This window comes from Heteronotia binoei, chromosome 13 (assembly GCF_032191835.1).
Source record: "Heteronotia binoei isolate CCM8104 ecotype False Entrance Well chromosome 13, APGP_CSIRO_Hbin_v1, whole genome shotgun sequence".
Lineage (NCBI taxonomy): Eukaryota > Metazoa > Chordata > Lepidosauria > Squamata > Gekkonidae > Heteronotia > Heteronotia binoei.
This window is the reverse complement of record NC_083235.1, coordinates 16,004,512-16,020,555: the sequence shown is the minus strand read 5'-3', so window position 1 is coordinate 16,020,555 and position 16,044 is coordinate 16,004,512. Positions and strand designations below refer to the sequence as shown.

Genomic DNA, 16,044 nt, shown 5'->3' with positions numbered 1-16,044 from the left:
AATTGGATTTTCATATTTACTATTGGGCATCAATGGACTTTATTTGAAAGTTGTTGTTTCCCACTTCAGCAAGTTCCTTCTATTGTTCTTCTATGAGGCTTTATTTATCAGTATATGTGGCTTGATTTCTAATATTTATATGCTTGGCTGAGTATTTGACTATTGTACTGTATAAGGGTTACTCTATATCTAGGAAAAGGCAATGAGTATTTGATTAATTCTGTTTTTAGTATTTTTTCTTTTCTTTTTTTTTCTCTGTGACATTGTCTTAATTGCTTCCTTCATTTTAGATCCAGTTTGTATTTTTATTTATTATTTTATTATGCCACTAAAGGTCTTGAACTTGATATGAGGCTTTATTTACTATTACACGAGGCTTGATTTTCTATGTTTGTTAATTATATGATTTAAAAGTTACGAATTCTTATTTCATTTGGTTCGTTTGGTTCATTTGCTTTCTGAGGCTGGCTTCACGGAACCAGTGGTTTTCCTACTCCCTCCTGGGGATTGGCAACCCTACTTCAGTGTCAAAAGCAGACAGTTCCTTTGCCTAATGGTGCCCCAGAATCACATCCTTATTTAAAAAGTATTTGGAAAGGGGCCATGACTCAGTGGTAGAGCATCTGTTTGGCATGCAGAATGTCCCAGGTTCAGTCCTCAGCATTTCTGGTCATAAGAATCAAGTAGCAGATGCTGTGAAAGACCTCTGCCTGAGACCCTGGAGAGCCACTGTCAATCAAAATAGACAATACTGACCATGATGCACAGTTTTTGTCTTTGGGCTGCTGCATATGTTACAGAATTTCTATGCACATGCATGAAACTCATGTGCAAAGATGGTCACACCTGATGACGGCATGATGGGCTTTATGCAGAACGTGTATGCTGTAAAGGCGCGTCCTGGGACGTGGAACCCAATCATAGCTTCCCACAGCTTTATTCTAGGGAAACACTAGGAGCAGGATTATCAGCCAGAGCAATCTGTAATAAGCAGAACTAGGTAACAGGTGAAGCCCTAAGGGTGCCCCTGAACTTGGAAAAATTCCAGGAGTCTCGGTGACCTATAAATTTTATGCTGGCATAGAGTTCTGCTGAAGAGCAGTAGTAAAGGAATTCTGCAACCTAGAGATATAATATTGACTTGCCTTGTATATCTTCCTTATTAAAAGGATTATATAGAAACCCGTTGCGATTCTACACAAAATATTGTTGATTATCTGGGATTTACAATTGCACTTGAATCTAATGAGCACATATTTTTATTTTGACAACATCCCTTGCCCTTTTCCGAAACCTGGAGAGAAAAAGCTCAAAAGTCATACTGACATTGATAGGTTTGGAGGGCAGAGTCTATGGTATCGCATTGCTGCTGAGTTCCTCCCCCATCTTTGCCCTCCCTAGGATCTTCCCCCAAATCTCTCAAGAATTTCCCAATCCAGATTGGGCAGACTAGGAGACTCCCTAAAATGTACTGGGTTCAAAGCATGAGGACGCCCAAGAGATAGTGAGTTCAGCTCTTTATTCAGTGATTCAGCATAGTGAGATAGGAACAGAACTGCTGGGCAGGACCAACAGCCCTGCTTATATGCATGCAGACCTCTCCACTCAAAACCCCATTACCATAGGGTTGCCAAGTCCAATTCAAGAAATATCTGGGGACTATAGGTTAATAGCTGGCCTAATGATCTCTGATGGGCCTCCTTCCTGAATCCCATTACCATAATTCCATTACACACAACTATAGGTTAATAGCTCGCCTAACGATCCCTGATGGGTCTCCTTCCTGAATCCAGGTGGCTATTGTTTTAGGGTCTCCAGCTCAGCCAAGTCTCTGCTGGCCCTAAGGCCAAACTCCAGTTCCAATACATAACACTCCCCTTCCCCGATGTAATAACTTCCCGGCAGACAGGATAGACTCACTGAAACCAACGTGATTTAAATAATAAAAAATAGGCCATTTTAAAAAAAATAACATTTAGGGTTCTATCCCTGCCAGACTTAAGTGGAAGGAGATTGCACAAGTAGATTTCTTCCATCTCCCCCCCAGCACCCCCTGAAAAACTTTTGCTGAGAGACTCAGGGAATTCTTTGAACAAAATACCATGGTGGGGTGGGGCTGCAGGGAGGAGATGGAACCGAGACACACAAACCCCAGCATCAGCAGAGCAAACGTCTGGAATGAGCTTGTTCTGCTTGTGCTAAAATTGAGGGGAGCAGATTTGGCCATCTTTTCTTTTCCTAATTTATCCCCTCACCAGACCACTTGCCGTTTTGTTTATGATTGACTGCTGACTCTAAATAGAGGCTATTTGGGTCACACAAAGGCAGGAAAGCAACCTTGGGGAAAATCAGCTTTTTTGTATCTGTGTGGTGGTAGCAGAATCCAGCTGCTTAATTTAAGGCCAGACACAGCTCTTGTTAACCTCAGAGGATGTACTGACTTCCTTAAATATTTTAGTATTTGTATTGTTTTGGAAAATCATACATATTACATTGCATATTTTTAGATACCAATACTCCTGACCCTGAAAAGAATCCTTTTTTTTTTTTTTAAGAGTGAGATTGGGGAGGGTAGGAACCTTGGTGGGACATAATGCCATGCAGCCCACTTGGGCTTTTTTTTGTAGAAAATGACCAGCAGGAACCTATTTGCATATTAGGCCACACACCCCCGATGTCAAAACAGCCAGAACTGTGTTCCTGTGTGTTCCTGCTCAACCCCCTGTCCCCTCCAATCTCTGTCATCTGGGGACCAACTGTATTTCTGGAAGATCTCCAGGTCCCACCTGGATGTTGGCAACCCTAGTAGAAGATATTTCTTCTTTCTGGTGCTCCTTTTTGTTTTAGACTGCCTCTTCTCCTCAGATATATATATATGCCATGCACTTAGGGTTGCCGAGTCCAATTCAGGAAATATCTGGGGACTTTGGGGGTGGGGGGGAACCAGGAGACTTTAGGGGGCGGAGACATAAGCAAGTTGTGACAAGCACAATTGAACTCCAAAGGGAGCTCTGGCCATCACATTTAAAGGAACCGCACACCTTTTAAATGCCTTCCCTACATTAGAAATAATGAAGGATAGGGGCACCTTCTTTTGGGGCTCATAGAATTGGACCCCCTAGTCCAATCTTTTTGAAACTTGGAGAGCATTTTGAGGAGAGTTATCAGATACTATGCTAAACATTTGGTGTATCTACCTCAAAAAACAACCCCTCCAGATCCCCAGATACCCCCAGATCAATTCTCTATTATACCCTACGGGATTCGATCTCCATAGGGAATAATGAAGTGCCCAGCAGACATTTCCCTCCCCCCCTCCATTTTTGACGACTCTGAAGAGGAGGAGGGCCTACTCCCACCTGGGGATTGGCATCTCTACTCAAGAGTTGCTGAACTTCCAACTTCTTCAAAGTAACACAGAGCAACCAAAGGTTCAAGTTTACCTTTCCTATGCAAACAACCTCTGAAGAGATTGTGCGACCAACGAAGGGTCTGGGCTGCTTTCACAGCCACTGGGAGCAGCCACGTTGTTCAGCCTTAAAGACACAGACCCACCATCTCAAGAGGAAGCTTTTCCAAGTGGAGTCTGAAGCCTCTGGAGGTGGAAAGGCACATGGTGGCTGTGGGGGCGGGGTTTCCCCCTGCCGGCCAGCTGACTGGGAGCAGGAAGGAGCCTGGGAAAGCGGGAGAACCCCCACTGGGACCTGGGGATTGGCAAGCCTACATGCAATGCCCCATTATCCCCCCACCCCCCGCGCAATCCGTAATCTCAGCCAAAAACAAGGACTGGCTTTCAGTGTTCCACATGAGTTGGAAGGTAAATGTCTGCATTATTTGGCTGGTATTTATAATTTTAGATTGTTGAAATGATTGCAAAAGGCGTGTAGTTACTAGGCACAACTTAGAAATGCTTGAGTTGGATCCAGTCAGCTATTTTGCTTACTCTCACTGAATTATCTTCCTTGTCATTTATCCCATATGACTTTTGTCTATGATCCCCAGCATAACCTTTTTGGAGCGGTCAACAGAGACCTTTCCATTCATTTTCACTAGCAGAAAAGCTGGGTAGATCCAATCTCATACGTTTGGTTTTTTTAATTAAGTTCAGATGTAATTTTAATCAAAAAGAGACACTGATTGTTGATTAACTGTAGCTTTTGTTTTAGAAGAACTGATATAAACGGAAACATTCCAATTATTTTATTTTAATCTTTTTTTTTTTACATGAACCATCCAGGGTTCTTTTCACCCTAACCAACACTGTGGGGTTTAATCTGCCCCATGACTTGCCGATTGATCCATCCCTAGTAATGGATGTTGCTGTGGAATCATTGGAAACACTTAGGCAGCCCTGCCTGACTCACAAGCATTGTTTGCAATGCTTGCGATGCAATTTTGAACTGAGGTGCTGTTGTTAGCTTTTGTTGTTAGGGGTTGCCGTAGTGGCATGTGCGTAGTTAGCGTTCAGTCATCCCTCGGGATCACCCTTTGAAATTTCTTGGGCGACCGTTTGGCAATTCCGGGACATAGTTTCACTTCCTCCTTTTGTGCTTTCAAAGTCACTTGGCATTGTGTGTGAGTCACAATGACAAGGGCTCACACGAACGAGGCCTCATCAAAAGAGCATTGCTTTGTGCCACCCTACTTCCCCAAATAGAGCAGGATGCGATTACTTCTGAGTTCAGAATACTGCTGACTTATTCTTTTTTGCTTTTTAGCTGTAACATCTGTTTATTGACAAAAATGCAAGGTCGCTGATGACCTAACTGGTGGTCATGGCCTCTTCAGTGGATTGTCTAAAACAGAAAGCAGCATCTTCTGGTGGTGGGAATCGTATAAGGTGCTATCAAGCTGCAGCTGACGTGGTGACCCCATAGGGTGTTCAAAGCAGGAAACAAACAGTGGTGGTTTGCCATTGCCTGCCTCTCTGTTGTCACCCTGGACTTCCTTAGTAGTGTCCCATCCAAATACAGTCCAGGGTTGACCCTGGTTATTTGATGAGATCAGGCTAAACTGGGCCATCAAGTCAGGGCAGAAGTGAACACAGATGGTTTGCCATTCCTTGCCTCTGCATAGCAACCCTGGACTAACCCTGTTGGGTTAGAATGGATAAAAGGAAGTACTTCTTCACCCAAAGGGTGATTAACACATGGAATTCACTGCCACAGGAGGTGGCGGTGGCTACAAGCATTGCCAGCTTCAAAAGGGGACTGGATAAACATATGGAACAGAGATCCAACAATAGCCACAGCATAGTGTTGGAATTCTCTGTTTGTGGCAAGTGATGCTCTGTATTCTTGGTGCTTGGGAGGGGCAACAGTGGAAGGACTTCTAGTGTCCTGACCTCACTGATGGACCTCTTGATGGCACCTGGGTTTTTTTGGCCACTGTGTGTATAGAGTGTTGGACTGGATGAGCCAGTGGCCTGATCCAACATGGCTTCTCTTATGTTCTTATGGACTTCCTTGGTGGTCTCCTATCCAATTCGACCCTGCTTAACTTTTGCAATCAGATTAAATCAAGCTAGTCTGACCCATCCAGATGAAGACAATGGGTTGTGCAAGCTATTTTTTCCCCTCATATTTTTTCTGGCACCTTCTCAGCCCATAATACTCATATTACTAGAACTCAGGGGGGAAACAATGAAGTTTGTGGGCAGTAGATTCTGGATAGACAAAAAGGAAATATTTCTAACCTCTGCTTGTAATTATATTGTGTAATTCAGTGCCAATGGACATAGCAATAGCCACGAGCATGAATGGCTTTAAAAGGAGAGGGTAGGTCCATCGACAGCTTCTATCCATAATGACTAAAGGGAACCTTCATAAGAAGTAGGGTTGCCAACCGTCAGGTGGGGCATGGAAATGTTCTGCTTTTATGACTGATCTCCAACCGGCAGAGATCAGTTCCCCTGCAGAAAATGGCTGCTTTGAAGGGTGGGCTCTGTGGCATTGTACTATGCTGAGGTCCCGGCTCTCCCCAAACCCTGCCCTCTCCTGGCTCTGCTCCCAAAATCTCCAGATATTTTCCAACACCGGCCTGGCAACCCTAATAAGAAGCAATACATCTCTGAATGCTAGTGCTGGGAAGCAACATCAAGGGAAGACCTTGGCCTCTGAGTCCTGTTGTTGGCCCCTTCAGGGGAACTGGTTGGCCACTGTGTGAAATAGGATGCTGGATTAGATGTTCCGCTGGTCTGATCCAGCAGGGCTTTTCATGTGTTCTTTAAAACCTTAAAGGATGAAAGATTGATCAGGTTGACGTAGTTGAGCTGGGCCTTTGCTGGACTCCAGGCCCTTGCAAATGCCTGACTTTGCCACTCTCTCGAGCCAGCTCTGCATACCTGAACCATGATAAGGAGAGGATATTTCTCCCTCTCCAAATGCATGCTGTACAGTAAACACCACATTACATCACACGCCTACACTTAAGCTCCATATATTGTCTGTACAGGCAAGACACCTTAGAAATGCGTTGACGGATGTTTCAGATTGTCATGGATCCACAGTGCGCAACAAGTCCAGATACACCCACATTCTTTTACACATTCCTTTAGTTTCTACAGATCTGTTTCTTCATTGCCTCCTTTCTTTCTTACCTTTCATAATCATGTACCGAATAGATAAGCCATTGCTTATTCACTTATTTCTCCACTTAATCCTTTCCAGTTCGTCAGCCTCCTCCTCAAACCACGGCACCCATCAGGGAAGACAGTCTTCCATCTGAGTGCAGCACTATAATCATGGCTGGTTTTGAGTTTTCCATATGTATGCTCATGGCTTTTTTTGTAGCAGGAACTCCTTTGCATATTAGGCCACACACCCTTGATGTAGCCAATCCTCCTAATATGCAAAGGAGTTCCTGCATATGCTGGTATTTCACCATATGCTGGTGTTCCCTGCAGTAAATATGGACATAGTGAATGACAGATCTGCATCTGAAACCCCAGTGTTCCCTCTAATCTGAGTTAGGGTGAGCTAGCTCACAGCTCCTTAGACCCTGGCTCACACATTTTTATCTTAGCTCCGGAAGGATGGCCGCAGAGCAAACTAATTTATGCAGCAGCTCACAGCTTTAATGCCAGTAGCTCACAAAGTAGTATTTTTGCTCACAGAGGGAACAATGGCGCCAGCCTCAGAGTCTTTCAGATACATGCAAGTAGATGGGGCTGCCGTTGATATTTCCCATGTTCCCTGTAGGAAGCAGCTCCGTAAAAGTACAACTAAACATTTTTTTTTAAAGTATAGTCCATAAAATGTTCTTGGATATTTGTCACTTATCCTTGCCTCGAAGCAGATGGAGACATGTAAGCTTATCACACTAGACAAAAGGCATGTCAAGGAAAGCAGGAAGGAACAGTCCCAGATCAAATGTGATCAATAGAAGGATGAGGTCATGTCATATTTGAGGGTGCCAAGTTGCCAATGGGCAAAATCAACAAATGCCCACACACATGCTTTCTCCGTTGTAGCTTCCAGGAACAGTCTGCTCAAGGAGGTCAGGAAAACTCCCACCCCCCTGGCCTTCCACAGACTACTCAAAAGTGAACTATTCTCCTAGTTTGGTGGCTGGGAAAGCCGCAAAATAAAATCTCAATGGAAGGATTTGCGCTATTATTAACAGTGGCAAGGTTGGCCCTTGCAAAACATTGGAAGAACCACGCAATGCCCTCAGTCAATAAATGGAGAATCTGATTCTGGGACTATTTTATTCTTGGGAAAATATACTCTTACAGTTCTCCAGCACACACATCCAGATACCAGGAAGCCTTCGTGAAGCTATGGTTTTCTATTGTTACATACCTCTCTGACCTTGACATTTTGCCAAAAAACCCAATTTTATCATAATCTGATATTTTTCTAAAAGCAGTGACACTCCTTTACTATTGCACTTTGGCTTTATTGTGTATATATTTGTTTGTTTGTTTCCCCCCCTTTTCCCTTCGCCCTCCTTTTCTGGGAAGTTAGTTCATCCCGCACATTCCATGCACTCTATAAGCTGAGCCTCTTTTGAACGTGTCAGTATGTATTCTCTGTATAGGGAGTTTATTTTGCAGCTTTATGTTGATCATCTTGTATCTACTTCTTGAACTTTGCCTGCGTGAACCTGATCCAAGGATAATGGGATAGATGTGCTATTATAGGTTTTTGTCTGGGGTAGGGTTGCCAAGTCCAATTCAAGAAATATCTGGGGACTTTGTGGGTGGAGCCAGGAGACTTTGGGGGTGGAGCCAGGAGCCGCCCTGAGCCACTCGTGGGAAGGGCGGGATATAAATCCCGGAATAAATAGATAAATAAATTGGGGTGGAGCAAAGATCAAGGCTGTGACAAGCATAATTGAACTCCAAAGGGAGTTCTGGCCATCACATTTAAAGGAACGGCACACCTTTTCAATTCCTTCCTTTCATAGGAAATCATGAAAGATAGGGGCACCTTCTTTTGGGGCTCATAGAATTGGCCCCCCTGGTCCAATCTTTTTGAAACTTGGGGGGTATTTTGGGGAGAGGCACTAGATGCTATACGAAAAATTTGGTGCCTCTACCCCAAAAAACAGCCCCCCCAGAGCCCCAGATACCCGCAGATCAATTTTCCATGATTTTCTATGGGAATAAATCTCCATAGGGAATCCCAGCAGACATTTCCCTCTCCTCCCCCTGCTTTCTGATGACCCTGAAGCGGGGGGAGGCCCTCCAAGCCGGGGGATCCGCTGCCCCCACCTGGGGATTGGCAACCCTAGTCTGGGGGGAAGGGGGAATTTAAAGGGTTAAGATTTTGTGAATATTTGACTGCACTTCTTGTATATTGGTGCTGTTCTTTTAAAAAAAGTTTAATTAAAAAGAGAGAATTTAAAAAGTTAACTATTCAGAAGGGCTTTTCTGTGCTAATAATGGAGCTGCATTGCACAAAAGTTTATTTCAATTTATATCCCGCCCTTCCCACCGAAGTGGCTCAGGGTGGCTCACAACATATAAAATCTAACATAGAATTTTAAATTTAAAATACATCAATTACAACAGTTAAAACAGTAAAATACTAAAACATTTAAACAGCGATCTATCAAAATACCAGACTGAACCTTCTATAAAATTTCTAATGCCAGTTAATTATAGGCCAGCCGGAAGAGGGCTGTCTTACAGGCCCTGCGGAACTGGCCAAAATGGTTTTAGAAACTTGCTGGGATAAATGATTGAGGTCTATACCACTGTGTTTAGCTTACTGTAAGTAAGATCCTATTTATGTAATTTCTGTGCCACTTGATGTGTCCTGCTAATACTTATGCTACTTTCGGTTCTTTCTGGTGGTTCCAGACTTCTACAATCCTAATGCATTGGTTATTAATTGTCTTGTTTTTTTGTGACTGCACTGGGTCACTGTGTGTAATCTGCCTTGAGTCCCTGTGAGAAAGGAGGTCTAGATGAACAACACAAATAAATAAATAAAAATAAATACCAGTGGACGTCATACTTTTTACCAAAATTAGTTCATACAGTTAGCTTGCCGGTCAAGAAATCAAGTGATGTACATCCATGTGTGAATGGGACCATGCACTTGGGTCTGTTTTCCCTTGCACAGCTGTGCACAGCTGTCTTCCAAACATTTCATTTTGTTTTCCTAACTCTCTAGCTTATTGGAGATAGTTTGAACATGCTGTTATTTTGGCTTCTGTAGAGTTCTCAGTTTGTTTTTTTATGATTTTCTGAGAGCATCGAGCAGTTCTGGGCCCTGCAGTGACCGCAACACAACCCTGTAATGAGTTATCCCAGGAAGAGCTGCCATTTCCTGATTCCTCTTTCTCCTTCTATTTCCAGCTCACAACCTCTAAGTACCCAGTGGTGGTGAAGATGGGACATGCTCACTCTGGAATGGGCAAGGTGAGTGTCACGATCGCTCCTCCGGGTGGTGGAACAGTTGCATTTTTCCTTCTCCTCTGCACAATATCACACAACTAAGAAGTCACCTTCCTGTTCTGTGTGCGATGATTTATAATCTGTTCCCAATGGCTTATGCAGGACTAGTTCAGTCCAAGGTGGTGGGGGTTATTCCCTTAGATGAATTAGCCCCTCTTGGATTCTGACAGGACTGGTTTGAGTCCGCTGTGCCTGGAATATAAAGTTGCCAAAATTCAGGTGGTGCCCAGAAAACCCCCACCATTGCAACTGATCTGCAACAATAGAGATCAATTCCCTTTGAGAAAATGGCTGCTTTAAAGGATAGACTATGGCGTTGTGCCCTGCTGAAGTCCCTCGCTTCCCCAAACCCTTCCCTCCCAAGACTCCATCCCTAAAATCTCCAGGTGTTTCCCAACCCAGAGCTGGCAACTTTTTCCACCCAGCTGATTAGGGCTGCCCAGCCCCCGGTCCGGACAGGGGTTCCCCCACCCAGGAGGTTCCCAATGTGGGCTGGCGGGAAGAACCTCTCCCTATGTCACCAGCATGATGATGTCACCTGGAAGTGACGTCATCGTGCTGTGGGCCAGCAGGGGAAACCTCCCCCCTATGTCGCCGGCGTGATGTCACCTGGAAGCGATGCCATCGTGTCGGCAACATTGTGCAGCAGCCACTCCAGGCATTTCTGGGGAAACTATGGTTTTCCCAGACACTCTAGCCATTTGGGAGGGGAAAACTCTATGGTATAATAGGTACCATAGAGTTTTTTCCTCCCAAATGGCTAGACAATCCAGGAAAACCATAGTGTTTTCCTGGAAATGCCTAGAGCAGCTGCTGTGCGACATCACCAGCACAATGACGTCACTTGTGGTCATTGTTGGAGAACGCAGGGGCTTGGCAACCCTACAGCTGATGAATTCCTCAGCTACCTCTGCGCATCCCCTTCTAAAAGGGCAGGCAGTGGTGCTTTCTCTATGTCCCTAAGACATTTGCTTACCAAATGTGGCTCCTCCTGGTATTTTGACACTTCAGACACACATGGAATTCACTGCCACAGGAAGTGGTGGCAGCTACAAGCATAGACAGCTTCAAGAGGAAACTGGAGAAACATATGGAAAAGAGGTATAACCCACAAATTATAGATGGAATTCCCTGTCTGGGATAGTAATCCTCTGTATTCTCGGTGCTTGGGGAGGCAACAGTAGGAGGGCTTCTGGAGTTCTGGCCCCACTGGTGGCCCCACTTCTGCCCACCATAATATCAAATTATTTTTGATATAACTTTAAATACACCAACTTTTTTCCTGTTTTAGGCAACATTTAATAGATTTTCATGAGTCTTACAGTTTCAGTCTTTTCTGTTGTGCGAATAAAATTAAAACATTTTCTTCAACCCTAAAAGTTCATTTTTTTCACTTCTGATTTAAAATTTTTTGTGAGTCCCTAAAAGCATCATGGGCCTAGGCCTAGTGCCTTACTGTGCCTAATGAATAAGTTGGCCATGTCCCCAATATGTATCTAGGGTTACCAAACAAGGTGGAGTCTAGAGTTTTCCCAGAATTAAAGCTGATCTCCAGACCTCAGAGATCAGTTGCCCCATAAGAAATGGCAGCTTCAGAGGCTGGACTCTCTGGTATACCACAGAGTCCAGCAGAAACAGAAGCCCTTGCATGTTATCACATCCATGCTGAACTCCACCCCTGATTCTGCCTTCCCAGGGCACTGTTCTCAAATCTCCCAAGAATTTCCCAAGCTGCAGTTAGTAACCCTAACCTAACTCGACCACAGTGATTGACTTGCCTGATAGAGATCTGATTGGAGGAAACTTGGAGGAAATCATGACCACGAGCTATATCTGAGGGGACAACAGGTTTTCAAAGGCCAGGAGCCCCATTAGATGTTGAGAGAGTATTTTGAGACAAGGAAGGGGGAAAGCAGTGGTGGCCGAACGTAGCAAGGGTTTGTTTGCCTTAGGCACAGCAAAAAGGGATGCTTTTGTATGTTTGCTTGCAGGTGAAAGTGGAGAACCAATACGATTTCCAGGACATCGCCAGTGTTGTGGCCCTCACCAAAACCTACGCCACCTCGGAGCCTTTCATCGATGCCAAATACGATGTCCGTATCCAGAAGATTGGCAGCAACTACAAGGCCTACATGTGAGCCTGGGGCAGGGTTATCTGACAGTCTCTTTCCTTTTTTCTGTGGGGTGTAAGCTTTAGAGAGCCATAGCTCCCTTCAGCAGATACCTGATATTTGCAGCTGCTGAAAGCTTGAGCTCCCATTTCTTCCCTCACTGCCTTTTCTCCCTGATACGAGGACAGAGTAACCCTGGACATTCTCATCTGAGCTGCAGAGATTCAAGGATTTTATGTACAAGGACGGATCAATATGTTCTGCCAAATGAATGAGGCATACCTCTGTTGAGCACTAACCCATAAAACAAAACTCCTTGCAAGAAGCATGCAGAGAGGTTGTCACCACCCTTTCTCCTGAAACACTAGAATTCAAGTTTAAGGGAACATTTAACATACGGAAGCACTTTTTTTTTTAACATCAGGCCTATTAAAGAGTTCTGGAGAACCTGAATGACTTGCACAATGTTTTGTGTCAGAAGTCTTAATGTGTATGCCCTTCACCTCACCTGCACAGGGCTGAGGTTCTGCAGTGGTGGGAAAAGTTAGCCACTGTGTGCTCAGTGGTGCTCTGGTAATTTAAAAGACTGCAGTTATATTTTTAATATAAATAATTTCCCCCTAGTTGTCTTGTCTTTATTGCATCATTGAATAAACCACAGCAACAATGATTCCATCACAGTAAAAGCAGTGCATTTACAGATGTTTTCATAGGGAAAATTAAAATGCATAAAGAAAATTTAAAATATCTCCATCTACAACCCCCTGACAATCCAGATGACGAACGACCCAGGGTGGAGGAACTGGTGTGCAGGCTCGCCATGCTCACGCCAGTGTTCCTCAGCATCATTTTTATCTTAATGATGGCAACAACAAACCTTGCCATTTGGGAAGTAATAAATTTAGTCCTGTCTGCCGCTAGTAATGCTAATTTATCTTGATCACATGAATAAATATACGTTATATCATTATACATGTTTGAAGGAGTGGCGCACGGGGCATACAGAAGTCATGTGACTCTTTTGATCGGTGGTAACTGCAGATGTGGCTCTTGCCAAGCCATGGATTGAGAGCTGCTGTTTTAAATGTTCGCTTCTGTAGTTGATGGAAGATTTCTCTTTTCAAAAAAAAGAACACAAACAAATTAAGGCTTTATCTATTCATTGACCATCTGCCATTTTTGATGAGACTCAATTCAGATCACAGAGTTAATTTTCAAAAGGTCGAAGTTCACAAGAGGGCTTTTTTGTAGAAAAATCCTAGCAGGAACTCATTTGCATATTAGGCCACACCCCCTGACAACAAGTCAGCCGGAACTGCATTCCTGCTCAGAAAAAGCCTTGTTTCACAGTTAAAGAATGACGAAAGACAGACAGGATGGGTGATAAAAGACCGGCAGTTTGGGGCGATTGGTAGGCGTTCCAAATTGGGCTGGCTAAAAAGGAGCCACCCTGACGCTTCCACAGGCTCCCCGGTGAGGCGGCCCCATCCCATCTGCAAGGCAACTTGATGAGTTCAGACAGGGAGGTGCCTCAGAAGCCACACTGCTCTTTTTCTTCCTTGAAGAGTCAAGCACTTGTGCGCTCATGCACTCAAGCGCTCTGGTTAGGTTTTACAAAGAAAGAAAGAAAAGAAAAAAAGCCAGAAGTAGCTTGGGGCAGCTTGGCGGTTTCACACTGCCAAGGTGCCTTCCTTATGCCCTTCTGCTTCCAGATGCAGACAGGGTGACTGGCTGCTGGCTCAGAAATTTTTTTGAGCTGGCCTGCGGAGGCCGGAGGACAGGGTGAGTGCAGGACGGGAACGAATGGCAGATGTTTGTGTGTGGAAGGATTTTTTGGGGGTCGATTTCAGAGCTGTCTCTGAGTTGGCCCAAAGTGCTGGTCTGTAATCACCCTCTGATACATCTGATAGACCAGGGATCCCCAAGAGGTGCCATGGCTCCTGACATTACTTCCCTTGGTCATCCACCAAACTTTTCAGGAAGTGAGCATGGCCAGTGTAAGGCAGGGCTTATTATTATTATTATTATTGCTGTCAAGTCACAGCTGACATATGGCAACCCTGTAGAGTTGTTGAGGCAAGGGATGTTCAGAGGTGGCTTGCCACTGCCTGCCTCTGCGTCATGACTCTGGTGTTCCTTGGAGGTCTCCCATCCAAACACTAGCCAAGGCCAACCCTGTTTAGCTTCCAAGGTTTGATGAGATCATGCTAGTCTAAGCCACCCATGTCAGCACCCTAATTGGCTGCCCTCATTCAAATAAAAGTTTCTCCACTGAAGGAACAAGATAACTGGTGAGCAACTGGGCTTCCTAAGACATCGTGTGGTCCCCAGGGGTGGAATTCTAGCAGGAGCTCCCTTGCATATTAGGCCACACACCCCTGATGTAGCTTACAGGGCCCTTCGTACAGGTCCTGCTGTAAGCCCCAGGATGATTGGCTACATCGGGGGTGTGTGGCCTAATATACATAAGAGCTGTGGCTAGAATTCCACCCTTGGTGGTCCCATTTCCCCATTTCGGTCTCACAGGAGGTGTATGGAGGTAGTCCATCTGGCTCCACCTCACACAGCAGCTGTTTTGGATTGGGCTCCACTTCCTGGGGCAGCCATTTTGGAGTGGCACGCACCACCCCGTCTCAAAATTCCAGTAGTTTCTGCAGACTCGAAATGGAGGAAGTCTTCTGCAATAGACAACACAGTATAAAGGCGGACGGAAAGAAAACCGACCAAAAAAAAGCATCAATTAAAATCAGAGCCTTATTACCTTACAAGAAGTACCCTCCATTCAGAATTCCTTTATCCCACAACTCTGTCCTCTTTATTTAAAAAAGCCCTCCTGAACAATTCCATTTTATACATTCTGGGAAATGAAAGAAAGGCAGGAGCCTTTGTGGCTCTTCTGGCAGCCCATTCCACCAGGGGTGGGTCACAACAGAGGATGCTCTGGTAGGAGCAAGGGGTTTTTGTTTTGTTTTTACCTCTTTGCAGGATGACAACTTCAGAATTCTTTGCTCAGGTGAGTAAATCTATTTGGCATAGGGCTGCCAATCTCCAAATGGGGACAGGGGATCCCCCAGGATGGAGGCCCTCCCCCCGCTTCAGGGTCATCAGAAAGCGGGGTGGGGGGGGAGAGAATGCTGAGCACTCCATTATTCCCTATGGAGACTGATTCCCCTAGGGTATAATGGAAATTTGATCTGCAGGTATCTGGGGCTGTGGTGGGGGGGGGGCTGTTTTTTGAGGCAGAGGCACCAAATTTACAGCATAATATCCAATGCCTCTCCTCAAAACACCCTGCAAGTTTCAAAAGGATTGGATCAGGGGGTCAATTCGATGAGCCTCCAAAGAAGGTACCCCCATCCTCCATTATTTCCAATGGAGGGAAGACATTTACACAGTGTGTGTTATGGCCAGAACTCCCTTTGGAGTTCAATTATACTTGTCACAACCTTGCTTCTGGCTCCACCCCCATTGTCTCCTGGCTCCACCCCCAAAGTCCCCAGATATTTCTTGAATTGGACTTGGCAACTCTAATTTGGCAGAGACTATTGAGAGAGGTGGTCTGCAGATAAGCTGATCCTAGGCCATGAAGGGCTTGTAGGAAATAGCAGAACCTTGTACTGAACCTCAAAACTAACCAGTAACCAACAAAGTCACTGCAATGTCACTTCACCGAGTCGTTGACAACCCGTGGGGTGATGTCACATTATGATGTTTTCTTGGCAGATTTTTTATGGGGTGGTTTGCCATTGCCTTCCCCAGTCATCTACACTCCCCCCCCCCCCCAGCAAACTGGGGACTCATTTTACCGACCTCGGAAGGATGGAAGGCTGAGTCAACCTTGAGCTTGCTACCTGAACCCAGCTTCCACTGGGATTGAACTCAGGTCATGAGCAGACCTTGGACTGCAGTACTGCAGCTTACCACTCTGTGCCATGGGGCTCCTAGCCCCTGGTATTAAATGCACTTCAGTTACCACCTGGAGTTTGAGTTGTCTTCAAGGGCAGACCCATTTAGAGAATGTTACAA

At 45.0% G+C, this 16,044-nt stretch overlaps 1 protein-coding gene across 3 annotated transcripts in view; it reads left to right on the top strand.

The window, feature by feature from the left end:
- SYN1 (synapsin I) overlaps positions 1 to 16,044 on the top strand; it is a 294,037-nt gene that overhangs the window by 269,380 nt on the left and 8,613 nt on the right. For all 3 annotated transcript variants that reach the window (XM_060253011.1, XM_060253010.1, XM_060253012.1), the window contains exons 6-7: positions 9,809 to 9,871; positions 11,899 to 12,041. In XM_060253011.1, the coding sequence (XP_060108994.1) occupies positions 9,809 to 9,871; positions 11,899 to 12,041 (206 nt within the window). The remainder of the gene's footprint in view (positions 1 to 9,808; positions 9,872 to 11,898; positions 12,042 to 16,044) is intronic.